This window comes from Macrotis lagotis, chromosome 7 (assembly GCF_037893015.1).
Source record: "Macrotis lagotis isolate mMagLag1 chromosome 7, bilby.v1.9.chrom.fasta, whole genome shotgun sequence".
In the NCBI taxonomy this organism is placed as follows: Eukaryota; Metazoa; Chordata; class Mammalia; order Peramelemorphia; family Peramelidae; genus Macrotis; species Macrotis lagotis.
Window position 1 is genome coordinate 7,265,154 of NC_133664.1, and position 23,040 is coordinate 7,288,193.

Consider the following 23,040-nt stretch of genomic DNA (forward strand, 5'->3'; position numbering starts at 1 on the left):
ATTTTAATAAATATGTACTTAGGGGCACAGTGAATAGAGTACCTGCCTTGGAGTAAGGAGGACCTAAGTTCAAAACCTTCCTTACACACTCAATATTACCTAGTTGTGTGACCTTTGGCAATTCATTTAACCCCATTGGCTCACAAATATAAAAATGAATGAATAAATAAATATGTAGAATGAAGCCCAATTATCATAAGAGCACAACTTTTGTGAATTTCTGTTGATTCTAGGAGTTACTAGATCTTATCCTTCCAAACAAAAATCTAGTCATCTTTGACCTGTACTCCCACTGTTTGTTTTAAATGCTCAACAGGTTAAACATTTCTAAAGCCTCTGATGTAAAAAAGGCTAAATGGCCACCAGATGCACAGGTATATTTCAGTAAATATGTATTATGTGTGAATGCGGGGGGAGAGAAGAATTGGCAAAAGAAGGGAGGAGAAGAGAAGAGAAGAGAGGAGAAGAGTAGAGATGGAATGAAAAAAGAATATTATTGCTTTCTGTCACATGTATTTGAATAATAATATGTAAGAGAGAAGCAATGGTAGAGTATCTCATTTAATATTCAAGAAAATTACAGGACACACATGGATAGAAAGGGGGAAGGACCTGACATAAACATTCCCAACACCTTGCTAGGTAGCTGTGTATTGGTGCTGCAGTACATCATGTGGATTTGCAAAAGTGACCTGCTGATTAGAAACAGCACCCACCCTGACCCAATCAATATTCCAAGTGAGCTAAGGAATCTAAAACTTTTCATTATTTTTCATGGGATCAAATTCACCAGCCTTCATACTTTACCCCAAATTGTAACCACCTGAGAACTGCTATTTCCAAGGCAATATGAATTATGAGTATAGTCCTTTGACCATTTTTGGGAAGGGAGACTATACAAGTAACTATGAATGGGTGGGCTCATTGAGTAGTCAAGGGCGAAGGAATGGAGGTACCATTATCAATCAGTGAAGGGTATAGCATCAGAGAATAAAACCAATGAAAATTCTGAACTCTCTTAAGTTCATGGCAGGTATTTTTTGGCAAATATTTTGAATTTCCTTCTCTAAGCTTTTGCGATTTTCTCCCATTGGAATGTAAACTCCTTAAGGACAGAGAGTCTCATATTTATTTTGATAACAATAATATTAAAGGTGGTAGCTGCTAGCATTTATGTAGTATTTTAGGATTTTCCCTTATTCATCCCCCCCACCAAGTACCATACTATTATTGTGAGGAAGGTGCTATTATTATAAGTATTTTTGTAGATAAGGACAATGGGGTATAGAGCAGTAAGTAACTAATCTTAGGTCACACAATGAGTGGCTATGGTAAGATTTAAATATTCTTCTTGCTACCAGGTTCATCATTTTTCCCATGGTGCCCCAGAGTCATGTCTATCATTATGTATCAATTCCTACCACAGAATCTGAATTCATATAAATAGAAAAATTTAAATACTGCTAAAAGTAGATTTTATAGAAAAGACTTCATTTTGGAGAGAAAGAACATTGACTACAATCAGTTTCTTTACAAATTGTTTAGAGAACACTAATTTTCTTGTAATTGTTTTAAAGACAAATGATGAGAAGAAGTGTCCTGGCAATAGAAGAGTTTTCAGCCAGCTGGCACTAATTAAGATTGATTGGGGGTCCTTAAGTCTATTTATCATGGCTTTATTCATACAACACTAGCAAAGAAATAGTAGAGATTTAATTATGAAGTATACATGAAAAGGATACATAGGGTAGACCTCATCCATCCAGGGTGGATGGAATGCTAAGAAAGAAAAAATACACACACACACACACACACACACACACACACACACACACACACACATTTCTGATTGTACATTTGAAATTCATAAATATGATCTTGATTATGATTATCTGTGAAATAAGAAAAATAGCACCTCTATCACCAATCTCACAGAATTGTTATGGGGTGTGGAAAGGGTAGAAGGGGGAAGAATCTTAAGGTAAAATAGATATCTGAGCAATTGTTTTATATTTTTTTAACCCTTAAAAATTAAATGTATCCAATCTCTTCACAATACTGACCATCCCTATCTTCTATACCTTATTAGAATGTAAGTTCCTTGAGGGAGAAGTTGCATCTCTTTTTGCCTTTTTTTCCTTGCAGTTCTAAAAATTAAAAATGTATTTGGTTTGCTTAGGCTGAAGATAAGTAAATAATTTGAATCAATGTGACCTGGATCTCATATGAACTTGGGTTCAAAGACTTGATTTTTATGAGCTTTATTATTTTCATTTTGATCAGAATGAGGGGGAACAAACAAACCAATATGATAATACAGTTTCCCCCTTTTACAAAAGAATTACCTGTTTTAGAAAACTGGAGAATTTTCCAAAGTCCCTCAGTCCATTGAAGTTTATTCTTTAGCTTATTGTCTTCCAATATTTTTTTTTGGGGGGGGGGGGTGTTGCCTTTGCCTGATTTTGTTTATATTTTCTGTTTGTGTTTTGGAAGGGAAGAAAAAAATAAGTATATGAAAAGATGAGAAAGTGATCATGGAGGGGTGTGTTAGGGGAGGAAATACTCAGAACCCATTTGCTCAATGTGTGACCTGATTTCAATCCCATCCTTGAAACAGCTGAATCATATTTGTAAAGAATGTGCCCAGGAAACAAGGGCAGGAATTCACAAATGGCTCTCCATCAACCATCAGAATTTTTCTTTACACTGTGGTATTGTCAGTATAGGGCACTTCTTAGCACAGAAATCCCCCCTTGTTGCAGATGGTTAATTGGACTCTGTAGGGTTGTGTCTTTTCCAACATCAGACCTCCAAAGTACCAGAGAGGAATTTTGCTTAATTTCACTGTTTCTGAGGTGAGCTCTTCTATCCACACATATAGTGGTAACAAATCACTCCATCCATCCCCTCATTAGAATTGCCTAGCACTTTCAGGTTGATTTTGTTAACACATTTGGTCTTTATCCCAATCCTCTGATGTAGATGGTGCAATGTTTTTGAGTAAGGCTACAGATCTGACAAAACTAGATAGTGGTAGGATTTATTAGCATTTTTATTCATGCAATTCATTTATTGAGTATTTTCTAAATATATTAATGGTGGCAGGAACCATAATTTGTACATTGTATTAAAATACCTATGCCAGGCAGGATTAGACTAGGAGCATTAAAAGGTTGGATAAATTGCATTCTTTGTAAAATGACTATCTCATTTCCATTGTGATACATTGAATCTTTCCTGGGCCCACCATGTTCAACAACTGAATGACAAGAGACATTTTGCCATCTCTGGAATATGTCCCTTGGCTGTTTGCCTGGTGTTCAGGGAGTCTACCAGAGGCAAGGTACCAAAGAGCAGAGCAAAGGGCCTTATCCACAGGGCCCTTGTCAAGTATCTTCCCTTAACCAATAGCCTTGCCATCTACAATGCTAGTGATTTCTCAAGAGGAGTCTTAGGATTTTTTTCCAGCAAGACTTGAAAGTCTTACAATTTTCCAAATATAAGAAAAATAGTGTTATCTGAGCAAATCTCCTGCCTGATAAAATTTAGAAGAAAAAGAAAACAAGCAAAGGAAAGCTCAGTGGTATTAACCCGTTGAATGTCTAAACTAGAAGGACTCTCATGGACCAGTTAATCCTGACCATACCTATACATGAGTCTCCTGGATACCATGCTTGTAGATGACCTCTTGAATAGGATGATCAGCAAGCCCCCCAGACATACCTAAAGATGACGCCACAGTTAGAGTGGCATCATCATCTACTCTATCGTAGGATTCAATTTATATGAAAAACTACTTGGTGGTTTTGGAATATTACATTTTGGGGGAAAGCACTTTTTCTTTTTTGTTACTTTACATAAAGAATGTTTAAAGTTTAAAAAGATGACCAACAAAATGACATCAATGAAATATATACTAAACTTTTGTCATTAGCAAAGGAATGGCATTTAGCAACTAATCAATTCTTTATTGCAGCAAGAGAATGTTGGTAAAATATTTATGTGAACCCAGAATTAACCAAATGGATTTAGCAAACCAAATAGATGTATTCCAAATCTTACCTCAAAAGTATATGCCAGTGAAGGGATGAAGGGTTTCAAATAATTCAACCAAGACAGAATTAAAAACACTGAACATCGGATAGTTTCCAAAATGGGTGCCTGAGGCCTGAAATGAAAAGTTAATTGATATGTCGTTAATATAGGATCCTTGAACTAGGGTTTGGGGAGGGGGAGTTACCTAATTCAACTTTCTTATTTTGTAAATGAGGAAAATTAGATCCAGATTCTGTTCATATCATTAGAAATTCAGAAAAACAAGATGAATTCAGATTATCTTCAAATTCCAGCAACCTGTCTCTTATATCTTAAATGGGATTATTTTATATTTCAATACTATGATTATTAGTCCAAAAAAGTCCAAATCAGCAAATGTTTTAGTAACCTACTGTGCTCAAGGCAAGAGTTGGTGCTGCTTAGAGGGTAATATCAGCCCTGGCCTCTGGAAGACTGGGGTTGCAATGGTGCCTCTTATGTACCCATAGAAATTGCCCAAGCAACCTACCAAAGGATTTAATTTAGAGACTCTTTGCTAATCTGCATTGGAAAAGAAAATAAACTCCCTGAGAGTCCCCCATGATGAAAAGACAGATCAGGGATTCCCAAAATAAGCAAATTAAAAAACAAAAACCCAAAGTTATAAGCTCTTGGGTTTGCAACATACAAAGATAACTCAGCTTCAGTCCTTGGAAAAATGCTGAAAGTTTGCTGTGGGGGAGGGACACGGTGGTCCCCCAGATAACTCAAATACAGTTAGTTCATAAGACAAGTACAGACCATCTGGTGCCTAGGTGGAAGGGAGAAAGATTATCTGGGAATTTTTTCAGGAGAAAGAAACATTGGAGCTAGGTAACTTGAGTAAACTTTTCCCTAATGGAGATGGGGAGGGCATTGTTGACCCACACAAAGTCTGAGAAAGTTAACTTGTCTGGCCAAGGTCCAAAATAAGCACTGACCAAACAGTGGATCCAGAGAGTTCTGTAAAAAGTCACAGACTGAGTGTGAGGACAAAAGGGATCAGGGTGCTGGTAAAATCATAGGAAGAAGGGCAGGCATAGCATGCAAAGTGGAGGTATGAGGTAGCAGGGGGTCCCAAAGCAAGCACATGTCCAGACAATGTGGCAACATCTGAATCCAAAAGCAAAATGGGAAAATGTGGTCTCAACTTAGTCAAGAATTGAAGAATCTGATGTCCAAACAGAACATAATACAATACTAGACATGGAGTTTGAAAGGGTTTGAATTCAAAGCCATTGTAATCGGATTGCTATGTGAGAAATTCATCATCTCTCTGTGCCTAAGTTTCCCCATCTCTAAAATGGGTCTAGTATCTTATATGTCTCTTGTGAAGAAAGGGCTTTGTAAGTTATAAAACAAGAGAAATATGTCATGTTCTATTGGACTAGCTCAACGGCTAACATTTCTTTGGGCACTCACATTGAGATTAAACTTAACCCATGTTCCTTTGATTTTCTAAGGTTTTTTTTTTAATCTGTGGGTAACTCTCCACTACTTTCTATGTGGGAAATAGTTATTCGAGGAGAAGGGAAGAGCAAGGAAGAGAATATTAGGAGAAACCAAAGATGGTGGAATTCTGGGAAAACAGAAAAGGGAACCCTAATTAGTTGTTATATGGGGACAAAGTAGGAATCACAGTTACCTTGATACTTAGATTTGGCCTTACCTAGGCAAGACAATAGCTTCTCTATGTTTGGACATGTACATTATTTGGTTTTGGGTTATTGTTATTGTTTCTTGTTATTTGGTTCTCATTACTTGCTTTTTGCCAATTTGGCACGACAGGGCTTTGGGAAGGAAATAGTAATATATAGTCTGTAGTCGATAGAGAATATGGAAGCCAGGGCCAAAAATGAGGATCATAGAATTCCAAGAGAGGCTTAATTAAATAATCTCAAGGCCAATTTCTTTAAAGATACCTTTTAAGAGACATTTCTTATTTAATATACTGAAATGGAGGTCTTTTATACTGAAACACTTAGAACATAAAACATATGTGCTCCAAATCAAACAGGATACTTCATGGAAATGCAGCCCTTTGTTAATTTATTTAATTTATGATTAATGTTTGCTGTCCACATTTTGTCTTACACTGTAAACAGACCTAAAAATGTGGGGACTGTGTCTGTTTAACTTGCTTTGAACGAAACCCAATCTAGGACTATGTGCAGATTGGCCCTTAATTAATCGCTTTACAATGACAGTGATGAACAACTATTTAAGCGGCAAAGATTAAGGTCTATTGGATTTTCTTCATGCTTTTCCTTTCAATTATTAAATCACTTACAGAGGAGAGAAAAAGATACAGTGATCCCAGTAGACAGACAGTTCATTGCGTTCTTTCATTCATTTGACTATAAAATCTAAGACCGTGTTTCGGAGCCAGCTCAGAATTAGAGTTCCAGGAGAAAAAATGTTTTTCCTGGACTTCAAAGATTCCTTTTTGGAGCAATTAATCACTTACATTTTTCAGCAGGGGGACTAACCAGTTTTATAGGAAATAAAAAGCTTAAATATATAACAAGTTAAACTTGCTTAGACAGGCATACTAGTGTTTACTTGCAAATGAATTCATCAAACTTGTGAAAAAATGTTGCTTAATTGAGTTTTCAGGTAAAATTTTTTCAAATATCAGGAAACCAAAACAGCACAAAAATAAATACATGCATCGAAGGGCTCTGAAATGTCAATGCTGAGGTATTTTTCAGACTCACAAATAAAATGTAGCTAGGCAGTACCCCTATTTCTGCATACCTCTTGTTTTATTAGCCCCACCGGTAGTGTCCACTTTTTAGTTCCATATTCCTTTGGAGGAGTAGAAAAACTGCCACTAACTACTTTAGGAAGTTTGGTTTTAGAATTAGACATTGTGAATAGTGGGATATATCAACAGACAAGGAAAATACAACCATTATGGCAGGGCACATACAGCCATTTATACTTTCTCTTCAGTTGACAAATTCAATCAATGACAAAAAACAAGAAAGTTCTGAACTCTGGCCTTGAGGAAAAACAGTTTTCTGCCACCTTGCCACCCATGGATTGGCCTCTGAATATAAAATTTCTTTCTCCATTTGAAAATTTGAATAGATTTGGGACAATACAAATGATTAGGAAATCCTTCTGTGATCATTGGAATGATCATTGGATACATCAAGGAAAGGAAATAATCATTTGTTCTTTCAAAATGTTTATCTTTATAGCCAAAATAGACTAAAACTTTATCGTGGCTGAGATAATACTGTTCACACACACCTCGTTGAAAGACAAATAGAAACTCTGGGGTAAAACCCTATAATACCAGAAACCATGCTGACTAACTTGTTTACTGATGGGGATGGAATGTAAATAAAGAACAGAAACATAGAGGAACATGCAGAAAAGAGGAATAGTTTTTAAAGATAATAGTAAAATAAAAATCTTCAATGTATCAAGAAAGAGAAGCATGTATGATTGCTATATGCCTGTATAGATAACCTTAGAATAAATTAAATTATTTAATCCCTGGTAATATCCTTGTCATCTGACACATTGCTTTCCTACTCAAGTTGCAAATCTCTACCTTGGCAAACCAAAGATCCAGCAAGGGGTTCTTAGTCTACAGATGGATTTGGAATTGTATTGGGGGTCATCAAAAATGATTTTGATGCTATCCATGGACATCCAGGAAAAAAACAGTTGAATGACTAAAGGCAATAACCAACATTGAAACCAAATGACAACTGATGTAACATGGGTCCTATGTTATAGAAGAACAAGAGATTATGAATTCTAAATGTGAAAAATGCTGTCAAAGTTATATGTGGGTTGTTTTGGATTAACTGTTACTCTTTGTGGCAACAAAGAGGTATCCAGAGTTGGGGGTAGGGTGTTTTGTTCTCTCTTTATCTCTTTCTCTATCTTTCCTTCCTTTTTTCCTTTATTTTCTCCTCCCTCCTTCCCTCCCTCTCTCCAGGGGATCCACCCATTCTCAGATTCAGTTCTGTTCCTTTGGGTTCTTAAAAGCTACTAAGGTCTAGCTTCAGTATTTTTAGCCAGTGTTTTCAAGGCCATCTCACTTCCTACTGGGCAGCTGATCCTAAAGACACTTGACCACTTTCCCGGGAACTTTAAATGAAGAGGCAGAAAAGAAAAGCATTTCCCATCATACCTTTCTTCCATGAGGAATCCAATGGAGGTCAGCGTCAGCATGATGTAGCCTGATCTCAGGAGGAGGGTGACCTGTGATAATGCCTGTTAAATCAACAAGCAGACAAATTGCTCATTTAGGGATATTCTCTGAAGGAATATTGGTCTACACAGAAGGGCTGTGAAGCCTCCCTCCGTGTTCCCCATTAGCTGTGGCATGTTTTCAGAGTAGTCTGATCCATTGTTACATCGGGCCATTTCAATACTTGAACATTTTCCCTAATATCATTCTGTTTCCTTTTTGGACACTTTGGGGAATCAAAGTTTTCTGAAGTCATTTTTCAAATTAAATAATTTTTCTAATGTTTCTTCTTCTCTCACTCCCCATCCCCCTGAAGTTTCTCATTCCACTGGTCTTTGAACCATGTGTGTGCCTCTACCTAGGGGGAAATAGCTAGCATTTCTATAAATAAATACCACATTCCAGCTCCAATTTTGAATATCACTAAGTCTGTTGTCAACCCCAGGCCCCTTCAGTAATGACAGTCTTAAGAACTTCATGGAGAAGAATTAGACAATCAGAAATGTACCCAATGACCTCTAAAGTATAGAGTGATGGTTTTCAAAAGCTACCCATTGTAATCATCTTAGTGAATCTAAAAGGCTTATAATTAGAAGGGTTATCAAATTTCAAAGTTCCTTCTAGATATGGCAGAGTCCCTTTTACAAATTGATAAATCAATCAAAAAATATGGACATAACAAATAACTGTTCAGTCCCTGCTGGAAGACTTCTCATCACCTCTCCAGATAGCCCAGCCTGGTCTCCTGCAGTTCTAACTTTTAGGATTTTGTTGCTGAAGTCAAGCTTAAATTTACCTTCCTTCTACATCTGCCCATTACTTCTGGATCTGCCACTGAGGTCAAGCAGAACAGGTTGGATCCTTCTTTCTCTATTATTGAATTCCTATTATATTTCACTATTTTGCAATATATTTATATTCATTTATCTTCTCTTTATCTGTTATTCATTATAATTACATGCCCTTGAACTGGTCCACTGCCTGGTGCAAAGTTTGATAAAGACTTATTAATGGATTCCACAAAACTATCCTTCCATATCTTTTTTTTAGGTTTTTGCAAGGCAAATGGGGTTAAGTGGCTTGCCCAAGGCCACATAGCTAGGTAATAATTAAATGTCTGAGGCTGCATTTGAACTCAGGTCCTCCTGACTCCAGGGCCAGTGCTCTATCCACTGCGCCACCTAGCTTCCCCTATCCTTCCAAATCTTACAGATAGTTCTAATGTCTCCCCTACCCCTCACTTCTATTTTTTTAATTTATATATTTATTTTGAATTTTAAAACTTTCCCCCTAATCTTGCTTCCCTCCTGCCACCCCCACAGAAGACAGTCTGTTAGTCTTTATACTGTTTCCATGGTATACATTAATTTAAGTTGAATGTGATGAGAGAGGAATCGTATCCTTAAGGGGGAAAAAAGTAAGTATAAGAGATAGCAAAATTAAAAAAATAAGATAACACTTTTTAAAATTAAAGGTAATAGTCTTTGGTCTTTGTTCAAAATCCATATTCTTTCTATGGATACAGATGGTATTCTCCATCATAGATAGCCCAAAATTGTGCCTGATTGTTGCGCTGGTGGAATGAGCAAGTCCTTAAGGTTGATCATCACCCCCATGTTGCTGTTAGGGTATACAGTGTTCTTCTGGTTATGCTTATCTTGCTCAACATCAGTTCATGGAAATCCTCTCAGGCTTCCTTAAATTCCCATCCCTCCAGGTTTGTAATAAAACAATAGTGTCCCATCACATACATTTACCCAAGTTTATTAAGCCATTCCCCAATTGAAGGACATTCACTCAATTTCCAATTCATTGCGACCACAAACAGGGCTGCTATGAATATTTTTGTACAAGTGTTTTTACCCTTTTTCATGATCTCTTCAGGGTATAGACCCAGTAGTGGTATTTCTGGGTCAAAGTGTATGCACATATTTGCTGCCCTTTGAGCATAGCTCCAAATTGCTCTCCAGAAAGGTTGGATGAATTCACAGCTCCACCAACAATGTATTTAGTGTCCCAGATTTCCCACATCCCTTCCAACATTGATCATTGTCCTTTCTGGTCATATTGGCCAGTCTGAGAGGTATGAGTTGCTACCTCAGAACTACTTTAATTTGTATTTCTCTAATAATTAGTGATTTAGAGCCATTTTTTCATATGACTATGGATTGCTTTGATTTCCTTATCTGTAAATTGCCTTTGTATATACTTTGACCATTTGTCAATTGGGAATGGCTTGTTTTTAAAAAAAATGACTCAGTTCTTTGCATATTTTAGAAATGAGTCCTTTCTCAGAAATACTAGTTATAAAAATTGTTTTCCAATTTGCTACATTTCTTTTGATCTTTGTTACAGTGGTTTTTTTCTGTGCAAAAGCTTTATAATTTACTGTAAAATGATCTAGTTTGTTTTTAATGATGTTCTCCATCTCTTCCTTGGCCATAACCTGCTTCCCTTTCCATAGATCCTTGATCTCCTAGTTTGCTTATAATATTATTTTTTATGTCTAAATCCATTTTGATCTTTTCTTGGTATAGGGTGTGAGGTGTTGGTCTAATGCAAGTTTCTGCCATACTAACTTCCAGTTTTCCCCACAGTTTTTATCAAAGAGAGTTCTCATCCCAATAGCTGGACTCTTTGGGTTTATCAAATAGCAGATTACTATAATTGTTTCCTGCTATTGTACCTAGTCTATTCCACTGATCCACCCCTCTGTTTCTTAGCCAATACCAGACAGTTTTGAGGATTGATGCTTTGTAATATAATTTTAGATCTGGTAGGGCTAAGCCACCTTCTTTTGCACTTTTTCCATTAAATCCCTGGAAATTCTCGACTTTTTATTTCTCCATAGGAATTTACTTATAATTTTTTCTAAATCATTACAGTAATTCTTTGTGATTTTGATCAGTAGGGAACTTAAATAAGTAGTTTAATTTTGGTAGAATTGTCATTTTTATTATATTAGCTTGACCTATCCATGAGCAGTTGACGTTTGCCCAGTTATTTAAATATGATTTTATTTATGTAAAAAGTGCTTTGTAATTGTTTTCAAAAAGTTTCTGAGTCTGCCTTGGCAGGTAGACTCCCATGTATTTTATATTGTCTGAGGTTACTTCAAATGGGATTTCTCTTTCTACCCTCACTTCTTGAAGATTTTCATCTTTAGATAAACCATTCCCTGTTTTTCACCTAATTCCTAGAAGGATATTATATCTGGAATATTCACCACCTTAGTGGCCCTTCTCTGGACTCTCATCACTCATCAAGGTCATTCCTAACATGGTTGGAAGAACTGAACAGAATCCTCCAAGTGTGACCTGAGCATAGTAAAAAATTGGATAATCACTTCCTGAGATTAGGTTTCTCCTAATGGAATCTGAGGTGATATTTGCATTTTCATGTGCTCTGTTGCCTCTTTTGGAGTCTGTGAGTCCATTCCCCAAATGCTTTCTAAATGAACTCTCTGACACCCCTTTCCAGCCATGCCTTCCTCCTTTAGAGCATGTAGAGTTAGGATTCTGAATAGAGATGAAATTCTTCTCCATGATTTTCTTGATTTACATCTTATTTTTTAGACTGAATTTTTGAGCTTCTCAAAATTTCCTGAATGATTTCTCTAGAATCTGATGGGATAGATATATTGACCTTCCAACCTTGAATCATCTACAAATTTTATAATTAAGAAATCTGTGCTTTTGCCCAATCATTGACCAAATTGTTAAATAGCCCAGGTCCAAGCACTCGATTATGGGGTACTCAATGGGAAATCTCTTTGCAAAGTTTTATAGAACCATTAATGTCTACTTTTTCATCCCACTTTTCACAAATTCTTAACTCTCCCCCTTCTATCTGGTCTTCAGGATTCGAAGACCAATGGGAGTTTTAGACAAATATTTTCCCCAGGATATGCATAAAGCCTAAGTATCTATTTTTTTTAATTGTTCCCTCATGTCTGACTCTTTCTGACCCCATTCATAATTTTCTTAGCAAAAATATTACTTAGCAATATTCTTAGCAAAAAAAATGATTTCTCAGTCCTTTCTCTTTTTACAGAATGAAAGATGAGATAAATAGGGTTAAGTGAATTACTCAGGGTCATAGTCTAAGGCTGGATTTGAACTCAAGGAATTGAATCTTCTTGACTCTAGGTTCATCACTCTATCTACTGCACCAGTTGCCTACCCAAAGATGCCATAGCATCTCCCAATCTACCAATCTAGTAGCTCTGCCAAAACCATAGAAATTGAGACTTGTAGTATTGCCTTTGTCAAAATTAGCCATTTCTCATTTTATTCAAAATTGAATACAATGCACAAAATTCAAACCAATCAAACTAGCATTTAGGTGAAGAACCTAAGGAATGTCAGCCTCCAGGAATAGATAGAAAATTGAAGCCCTTTTTCCTTATAGTCTTTTTCCAGTAACTATAGGACAATCAAAATGTACAGATATAAAAAACAAATATATACATGGGATACATGTGCATGTTATATTTGTTCATATTATAGGAATTGGGGGGGATCAAGAGATCCAGGAAAACTTTGGCCTGAGTCTTGGTCAAAAGGAGCAAGGAGCTCTAAAACACAGAGAGAAGGAAGAGCATCTCACAGGTAGGGGACAGTCTAGTCCCTCAAGTGAAGGACAAAGACAGAAGATGGAATGTTGTATATAAACAAGAGAAAACAAGTAAATCTGCCTGGATTTAAGATTGGCATCAGGTTGTGATGGATTTTAAATATCAAATGGGATAATTTATATTTTATCCTAGAGATAACAAAAAGTCAATGATGGGGTTTTTTTTAGATTTTCTTTTGCAAGTCAAATGGGGTTAAGTGGCTTGCCCAAGGCAACACGGCTAGGTAATTATTAAGTGTCTGAGGCCAGATTTGAACTCAGATAATTCTGACTCCAGGGCTGGTGCTTTACTACCTAGCCACCCCTCAATTATGGTTTTTAAGTAAAGGAGTAGTATGTTAGGAAGTAACTCTTTATTGTATATTTTTGGATTTGACCTAGATTCATAGGATATAAAGGAAGGGTAAATAGGGAGAAGATATTCCCCTTATGAAGATTTCAGATTATTATAAAGTTTCTAGAAATTTCCTTTTTTGTAACCCTAGGGCTAACTACACTGACTTGCAAAGAGCAGACACTTAATAGATGTTTGCAGATGACTAAACAATGAAGAGTTCAAATTGGAATGTGGGAGTAGGAGGGTATACAAATATCCTTCAGAAAGAAACATGAGGGCAGCTAGGTGGCACAGTGGATAGAGCACTGGCCTTGGAGTCAGGAGTACCTGAGTTCAGATCTGGCCTCAGACACTTAATAATTACCTAGCCTTGCGGCCTTGGGCAAGCCACTTAACCCCATTGCCTTGCAAAACAACCTAGTGAGTTTATGTGTGTAGCTGTGTGTGTGTGTGTGTGTGTGTGTGTATGTGTTTCATATGTGTTTCCTGAGAAGTCTGAGAGAACTCATTTTGGACTTGGGGAGATAAGAATTTGAATTTTGTCTCTTTTACTGTGTGAGCTTGAGGAAGACACTCTTTCACACTCAATTTTCTCAACTTGAATAATAATAATAATGTAATGATGATAATAACGAACTAATATTATATAAGACTTAAATTGCGGCATTGCAGATTTTACTATGTTATATAAAGCGTTATTATCATTATTATTTTATCATCATTCTCTTCCATAAAACAGCCTCTTTATTGCCATAGCCCATGTTTTCAGGTGGTTGAATATGCATGGCCCATAAAGATCATGGTTCCTCCAGTCATTATCTTTTGCTAAGGATTTAAAGGTTATCCTCATTTTAACAGTCCTAACTTTTGCCATGGGCTTGACCAAGGGAATGAGTGATTAGCTTTTTCCATCTAAGTCCTGAGGAATAAAAGCCTTTCCAAGAGTCTCTGGGGTCTTTTGTTAACAGGTAAGAAATTCCTGATTTCATTGGACTTCCTCTTGTTTCAGGGCAGCAATTATTGGCATTAGTTTCCCTGACAGTACCTTTGACCTGAAGGCTACAGTAAGTGGTGTAATGGTAAAAGTTTAACAACTGCAAGAGAAAAAGGAAAGTATAAAGGAAAAACTTTTAATTTGCCCTAATAACTTTTTTCTCCATCACTTTTCTCAGTCTACAAAATCAACTAAAGTATATCCTAATCCATTATTTTTAACACTTGCCAATTTCCAAGTTGTAAAGACTCACATATTAAGTGCTAAATAAAGTTAAAGTTGTGGATAGCTAGCTAGCACAGTGAAAAGAATACTGGGGGTCAGACTCAGGAAGGCTCACCTTCATGAGTTTAAATTCAGCCTCATCTGGACAGCCAGATGGGGCAGTGGGGAGAATTCCAGTCCTGAAATCAGGAGGCCCGAGGTCACATCCATTCTCAGTCATTTACTACCTGTGTGACCTTGAGAAAGTCACTTACTCCTGATTGCCTCCCATCCAGAGCTATCTCCAATCATGCTGATTTCTATCTAGTCACTGGGCCCAGATAGTTCATGCCACAGTATCACCTCCATGATGTCATGGTCTTCTGCAAGAATGAAGGACAAACATCATCCTCAAATCCACCCTTAGCACCCTAGCTGTACTCCCTTATGCAAATAATTCTAAACTTGTTTGCCTCAGTTTCCTCACCTGTAAAAGAGCTAGAGAAGACACTGGCAGATCACTCCTATATTTTTGCCAAGAAAATTCTAAGTGGATCACAAAGAGTCAGAAATGAATGAAACAACTGAAAACCAACAAAAACTGAAACTGGAAAGAGAAACCTGAAAATTTCACCATTAACTTTCAAGAGCGTATGAACTGGCACCAACTAACCCTGGTACCAACTGAGCCCCTCCAAATTAGTTTTCAGAAGCAATTGATTCATCTTGCCCCAGTCAAGGGCAGTGGGAATGGGGGGGGGTGGCATGCACCTAGGTCACTTCATTCAAATCATTTTTCATCTTCCCACATAAACCTTCATATTCCAAGAGAGAATGGTAAGATAGCCCCAATTCCTCTCACTATGCTTTACCTGAGTGAAATACCTAAAAGAACCCAGAGAATACCAATCCTTGACCTTCCTTCAAAGCATAGTCTCTTTTTGCTATCTCTCCAAAGAAAATTAACTGAACAAGTAACTTTGAGTTAGTCTTCACACACATTCAGGGAGACTTTTCAAAGAATGGACCATTTTGAGAAAGAGAATTCTGGGTCCAGTTTTGGTCTGTTTGAGAGCTGAGGTTGGGCATCAGTTCAATTACACATTCTCCTGAACCTCTACCTTCCAAAGAAGTGAGCTTTGCTCAGCCACATTGGTGTCCTTCCTATGGCCTTTCCATAGATGAGCCCAGTCTACATTTTTCATCCTATCTGACTCTATGGAGTCTCTGACAGTATTTCCCAGGGTCCTAATTATTAGGGTGTGGAACTAAAAATGTCCGGATTCCGTTACTCTCACAAAAAGGTACCTAATAAAAAACTCCACCAATGGTCCCCCAGGAGAGTCACGGCTTCAGTTGATTTTGGCTTGGCAAATAATCACTTCAGCAAACTCCAGGAAGACATGAGGTCACTGAGTTTTTCCTTTTTTTATTTTTTGACTCAGTGACCTCATTTTGACCCTGAAGGCAACAAATTTAGGGTCTGCGGAGTTTTATACACAAAATCACCTCTGAGACAGAGAGTTTCCACTCTTCCCATCTTGATTTTTCTTTTGACCCCTGATATGGGAGCCCCACAACAAGGAGGATAGGACCTTGATGAGCCTGCATGAGGGACCTCATGTTGAGGGGGGTAATATCTTGTCTCATAGGAGAAAAAAGTGATGAACTTGGAATCAGGAAGATGAGAGTTCAAACCATACCTCCAACATTTAATTGTAGCAATGGAAAATTACTTCATCTTTTTTAACCTCAGTGTAAACATGTATAAAATGGGGATAATAATAGGATCAACTTTGTGGGCTAGCTGTGACTTCAGAAGTAATCAAGTCCAGATGAGAAGATGAATGTAAAACTATTTATATATATATATATATTAATGTGACATAAATTTCAGTGATGATGATGATGAAAATGATGATGATAAGGAGGGGTGCTAATTAATGTAGCAAAGTATTCTCTATTGATAATAGAGAAACTGAGGCACAGATTAGGTAGATGGTTTACCCAGATTGACATGGTATTTAATGCCTGAGGTGGAAATTCAAACACAGATTATCAGATGAACAAATATTACCTCTGAGTACAAAAAACCTAGAATCAAGTCCCAGCTGTGCCATTGAATAGTCACGTGAGCTTAAATCTATCACATTCTTTCTCTAGTGTCTTTTGTAAAATGGAGATGAGAGTTGCATTTGCTCCTTCTCAGGGAGCTAAGATGATATATGCTCCCCGCTGAGATAAGGTAGCCCATTATCGTTATTTTCAATCCTTTAGGTATCTCTGCTTCTATCTATGGAGCATTCACACTAGTGTAGACTATAGGCTCATCAAGCCTAAGATAATGGTTAGTGAAGAGGATCACTGCTCATGACCAGGTCCTTAGTGATGAATCTTGGACTCTATCTCTGGTCCTCAACTCAAAGCTTTTTTCTAGCTTGGGAAAATCAGGGAGAAATTGAAACTTAGGACCAACTGCTATAAAGTGGAGAGGCTCATGAGCAGTTTGATCCCAGGCAGATGTGCTTTTTCAGTTTTTTTTTTTAAGGTCTTGTTGCTTTCCACCTTGGAAGAAAAAGCACCACCCAACCTAGCATAGTGATAACTCCTGCAAGCTGAGATGTATGAAAACTAATGGCACCAAGAGGGCCTACAATAAATAGAGTGAAATGAAGCTGTCAGCTATTAGATTAAAGATCTGTTTAATGAGCACAGGAGTCCTACTCAGAGAGTCAGACTTGGAAGAGACCTCCAAGGCTATGGACTCCAACTGACAAAAATCTCCAGACAAGTTTCTGTTGGAACTTTGTGGGGAGAATGCAGCCCATTCCACTTTGGTACAGCTCAAATTATCAGAGAATTTTGTCCTTATCTTCACCCTGAATATGATCCTTACATCCTGTCCTGGTTCGGAAGCCCAGGGCAGAAAATAATGTACAGCCTCTATTCTATAAAGTATTCCCTCAAATACTGTGTCCCTGTTCATCTTCCTCTCAAAGGAAATCATCTACGTTCATTTTAAAAGCTCCTTATAGATCATCATTTCCATTTTATTTATTTTCTTGAACATTCTTCTTTGATATAATGTGCATCATAAAATATAACAGCCAGAAATAGTCACCAATTCAGATTTGGTCTTTCAAGCTAAGAATACAGTTGGCCACTCATCACTATCTTATGATTCTCTTCATGGATACTAAAAACTCTTTGGATTATGATTGTCCTTGAAGGCCATTAAAGTTCCTAGTTCTTTGCCAGATGATCTACTTAAATGTCTTCTATCTTGCAATTAGCAGTTTTAGTTTCTTGAATCCATAAAAACCTTTATATTTATTTCTCTTTGTTTCTATCTTGACTCATCGCCTACAGTGTTTACTCTCTTTACCAGACCTGTATCATTTGCAGATCTGGTAATCACACAATCAGTGGGGATTTTAGAAATGTTTTGTAGTCACAGAATAAAAAATATCAAAGAAAATTTCAATCACATTAAAATAAGGACAGAAAGGGGCAGCTAGAGTGCTAGGCCTACAGTCATGAAAACCTGAGTTCAAGTCTGGTCTCAGACATTGACTAGCTATGTAACCCTGGACAAGTCACTTAACTCGGTTTGCCCCAGTTTCCTCATTTATAAAATGAAATAGAAAAGAAACCACTTGGATATTGCAAGAAATCCCCATAAGGGGCAGCTAGGTGGTGCAGTGGATTGCGCCCTGGCCCTGGAGTCAGGAGGACCTGAGTTCAAATGTGACCTCAGGTCACTTAATAATTGCCTAGCTGTGTGATCTTGGGCAATTAACTTAACCCCATTGCCTTAAATAAATACAATTTTTTAAAAAAGAAAATCCCATAAGGAGTCAAAAAGAGTTGGATATAACCGATAAAACTGAAGAATGACACAAAATGGCATATATTTGAACAAGGAGGGGCCATACAAAGAAAATCATGGAATATTGAAGTACTAAAGATTTCCAACATAGGGGGGAAAAAAACCCAAATGTGAACTCTCACACAACTTTTTTCAGACATGAAAGATCAATTGTCAGGTACATGATAGTGAGCATGTCACTTGGGTTTGACTTGAACTGGTGAGTCCCTGACATCCCATTGATGTGACCTGAGTTGCAGTTTTAGCTTTGTTTTTACATGCATTCATCTGGAAGCATCATATCAAGGGTGAGAAGAGTTGACTGTTGAAACATTCAGACATGGATTTAAGTCCACCTCTCTGACCATTACTAGTTGTGTTAATTTGAACATGTTACATAACCACATAGCACCTAAATACTTATGATGATAAATTTCAAAGAAAGTTTTGACCTGAATTGGGAAAAAGAGTTACCTCATGTGGAAATTTCCTTTTCCAAAGAAATCATAGGACTAACTTTGAAAAGGTGTTTAATCTAATAAAGGAAAATCTCTGATCCAACTCACCTGCCTAGTATTTTTATCTTTGCTTATTCATTCCACAATATTTTCTTAGAGAATTAATTGATTTTGACTAAATCTTGAAATGCTCTTAAAATCCAGAGAAATAGCTTGAGAAAATTTCTTTATTGACATAGGAAAAATAATGATAACAAGATACATCTGATTCCACATTTTAAGTGGTCGCTATTTTATTAAATCAAAATTTTAAAATTGAATTTGTCTTTTTCTTTTAACAATAAAATTTACTAGTAGAGAATTAGTACCCACACTAAGCTATTCATAACAACTAACCAACATCAACTCTTCCAAGGTTTCAAAATCTCTATGTTTTAAATGCCTTTTCAACCTATTTACTTTATCTACTCATTACCAGAAGGCAGGGTGTATAGATGCTCATTCTGCCTCAGATTTCTCTGCTACATTATATTATTTCATTATATTACATTATTACATTAATAGTCATCATCTAGAAAGTATAGGAAATTAAGAAGAAACAATTTCCAATGGAGCATATTTTCAGAAAAAAATGAATATACTGCAGAAGGACCTTTGGGTATTATTTTAACAACTGGGACTTTGACCTAGGTCATATTCTCTGGTATGAATACTGAGGACTAAAGCATATTAATTTTTTCAGAGGTGATGTTAACACATGCTAACAAGAAACCCTTAGTAAGAAAATTGTGATTATAGCACATTTCACAGTCAATGGTGAATGAGTGTAACATTCTAGGGATTTGAGGACTGAATAAGTGTGGTTCCATGTTTATACTGGAGAGCCTCAGTTGCCTCCTTAACTGGGAGGGAATAGCCCAAGTGATCTGTGTCACAGCCTATCTTCACAACCTAACAGTCAGGGCCTTTTTCAGCCCAGAGGTTGTCATGTGTACTTTTACATCATTTAGGAAGACAAATATTCCCTTAACTGTTTTAAGTTGGGGTACAGAGGAGTGCCAGAGGTATTTTCATTTCCAGCACCGGCTCCCACTATCACCCCATGAAGTGGACCCTGAAAGCTAAACCATGATTTCTCAAGCCTGGCTGTCCCAAGATCAACATAAAGCCAGTGGGTTATATCACTAAACTAAACACTATATATTTAAATATACATTCTGCAAGCAGCATCAAGGAAGGAATGTGACTTTGACACCTTTGGGCACCCTATAGCATCCCTTTTCTTCCTTCCAAAGAAATTTTACAAATGCAATCTGCGATCATATAAAATAAATGAGTGCTTCTACACTGAAGTCTATGTATAAACAGAGAAGCCTGGGGAACCACAGCAGGAACCCCTGTGACAAGCCCACCAGAGTTTTTTCAATGTGGTTATTGGCTGCAATGGAACAGGAAAAAAATATTGCTGTTGGATTTCCATGCCTTTGTAAGTTTTATCAGAGGCTTCAAGTCCAAATAGACTCTGTGGAATTCTGCAAATAAGCAATAATTCTTCATCAGCACAGAGCATGATGGGTATGAGGGGAAAAATAAGTGAAAGCAGGCTCGAGACAAGCCAAGCTGGTAGAATAAAGATAGGATCTCTCGTGAACTCTCTCAAATTCTTCTCCAAACATTTAAACTAATGTCTCCTATCAAAACCTGGAGAAGCAGAACCAATAAAGCATCAGGGTGAAACAATTTTCTAGTCCAAGGCAACCTTGGGGGTTGGTAAGAAAGGTCTATCTGACTGGTGATCATTCAGTCTGGGGTACAGGTGCCCGCCACCTTGGCAATGTTAGCAGCAGACCTTAGATGTGGCTGTTGCAGTAGCAGCAGTGACTTTTCAGCTCACAGATAGTAAAAGGATCAAGAAAATGGTCAAAAGATTACAGAGGACCATTTTTAGCACTGGATGAAAAACCCTGTTGTTTTGCCCAGACACAGTTTGAGGATGAAGTCTCAGGGCTTCAAGGAGCCTGTGGCTAAAGAAGACCAGTCACCCTGATCATGGTTTCAGGGTAGAGAGTAGTGCTTGATCCTACCCAAAGGAGTAGGGTCCCTGGTTTCAGTCCCAAGGCCAAAATTAGTAGTTGTGGCAGAATAGGGGCTTAAAATGGAATAATTACAACCCACCATTGAAGAGTTTGAAGGGCATTGGTCACAGTTAACTGGTCAAAGGGTGCTTATGGTTGCTCACAGATCAGAGTACAGGCAAGGAGAGCAGTGACCACACCTCTCATTAGATAGAAAGAACAAAAACTTACAGACCCCCCAAAACTGGATTTGAAAAGGACAGAACTAAGAAACCTTAAGCTTGAGGGATGCCTCCCCATCCCCAGTTGAGCAGAAAGTAACTTTAATAAAAATTTATGTCACAATTGTGTTGGGAAAATGACATATAACAACAGCAACAATATGACCCTAGAAAATTGCTATGGTGACAGAAGATCAAGACATAAACTCAGAAGAAGAAGACGAAGTCAAAATGGCTATAAGTAAAGACCAAAGACAAATGAAATCAGCTACAAATCCAAAAAGAATTCCTAAAATAACTCAAATTTTTTTTTCAAAAATCCAATGAGAAAGGCAAAGGAGAAAATGGGGGAAAATTAGAGGAACCATGAAAAGAACATTGACAACTTAGTAAAAGGGAAAAAAAATACTAAAAAAAAATAGCTTCAAAATCAGAATTGACCAAATGGTAAAAAGATATTGAAAAGCAAATTGAAGATAATAATTCCTTACAAAAATTAGAATTGGGTGAATAATTAGGAACCATGACCCTGTAGGACATTGAGAAACAATAAATCAAAATTTTTAAAAAATGAACAAAGTAGAAGAAAAGAACTGTCTCATTGGGAAAACAACTAATCTGGAAAATATATTGAGAAGAGATCATTTTAAAATTTTTGTCTACCAGAAAACTAGAGTCATAAAGAGAATTTAGACACTATATTTCAAGAAATTATCAAGGAAAAATTGTTCAGATGTGCTAGAAGAAGAAGGCAAAATAGAAACGCAAAGAATCCACTGATAACTTCCTTAAAAATTCCCAAAATTAAAAAAAAAACCCACAAGAATGTTATAATTAAATTCTAGAGCTCACAGGTCAAAGAGAAAATGTTGCAAAGCAGCCAGGAAAAAAAATCAATTCAAATTTTGTGAAGGCACAGGTCAGGATAACACAAGATTCAGCAACCATCTCATTAAATGATCAGAAGTTTTGAAATATGATATTCAAGAAGGCAAGGAAACTGGAATTAAAATCCAATATAACTTGTTCAGTACAACTTAGTACAATTTTTCAGGGGGGAAAAATGGATATTTAAAGAAAAAAAGAATTCTCAAGCATTCCTGATGAAGATACCAAATCTGAATAGAAAGTTTTACATTCAAACATAAGACTCAAGAGAAGTATAAAAAGGTAAACATCAAAGAGAAATTATAAGCAATTCAATAAGGTTAAACTAATAAGATTTATATATAGGCAAATGATACTTGAAACTCCTAACAACTTTATCATTATTAGTTTAATTTGAAAGAATATATATATATATATTCAAATTAAACTAATAATGATAAAGTATATAATGATGATAAATTATATAAATATATATATATATATATATATATATATATATATATATATATATTTAGAGAGAGGGCACAAATACAAATTGACTATGATGAAACGATTTAAAATAAGCAATAAATGAATTACCTCAAAAAAACTGGGAAAAGATGAATTTACAAGAAAATTCTATAAATATTCAAAGAACAATTAATTCCAATACTATAAAATCCTATTAACTATTTCAAAAAATAGTCAAAGAATTTTATCAAATTAATTTAGCCACACAAATATGGCACTCATATCTAAACCAGGAAGAGAAAAAACATAAGATAAAAAGATAAGAAAACTATAGGTCAAATTCTCTAAAAATACTAATGCAAAAAGCTAAGAAAATGCTAATAAGTAGATTACATCATGTATCACAGCACAATCAGGACCATGTCCAGTTGCACTGATTCATAAATGACCGCTGAACTCAGAGGGATCCAGAGAAGAAAGTAAAGATGGTGAGAGAGGAAAAGCACAACAGCAACAACAGCAAGAAAATATCACAAAGATAACTACTTATGACCAAGTGGATTTGTGATAGGAGTGCCAAGCCGGCTCAACACCAGGAAAACTATTGGGCTAATTAACTTCAT

The 23,040-nt window shown here is 36.6% G+C and overlaps 1 protein-coding gene across 4 annotated transcripts in view; it reads right to left on the reverse strand.

The window, feature by feature from the left end:
- The window catches only part of LOC141494331 (alkylglycerol monooxygenase-like), a 240,778-nt gene that overhangs the window by 149,139 nt on the left and 68,599 nt on the right, over window positions 1-23,040 (reverse strand). For all 4 annotated transcript variants that reach the window (XM_074195411.1, XM_074195410.1, XM_074195408.1 and 1 more), the window contains 2 exons: window positions 8,228-8,310; window positions 4,063-4,168 (listed from right to left, as the gene is read on the reverse strand). In XM_074195411.1, the coding sequence (XP_074051512.1) occupies window positions 4,063-4,168; window positions 8,228-8,310 (189 nt within the window). The remainder of the gene's footprint in view (window positions 1-4,062; window positions 4,169-8,227; window positions 8,311-23,040) is intronic.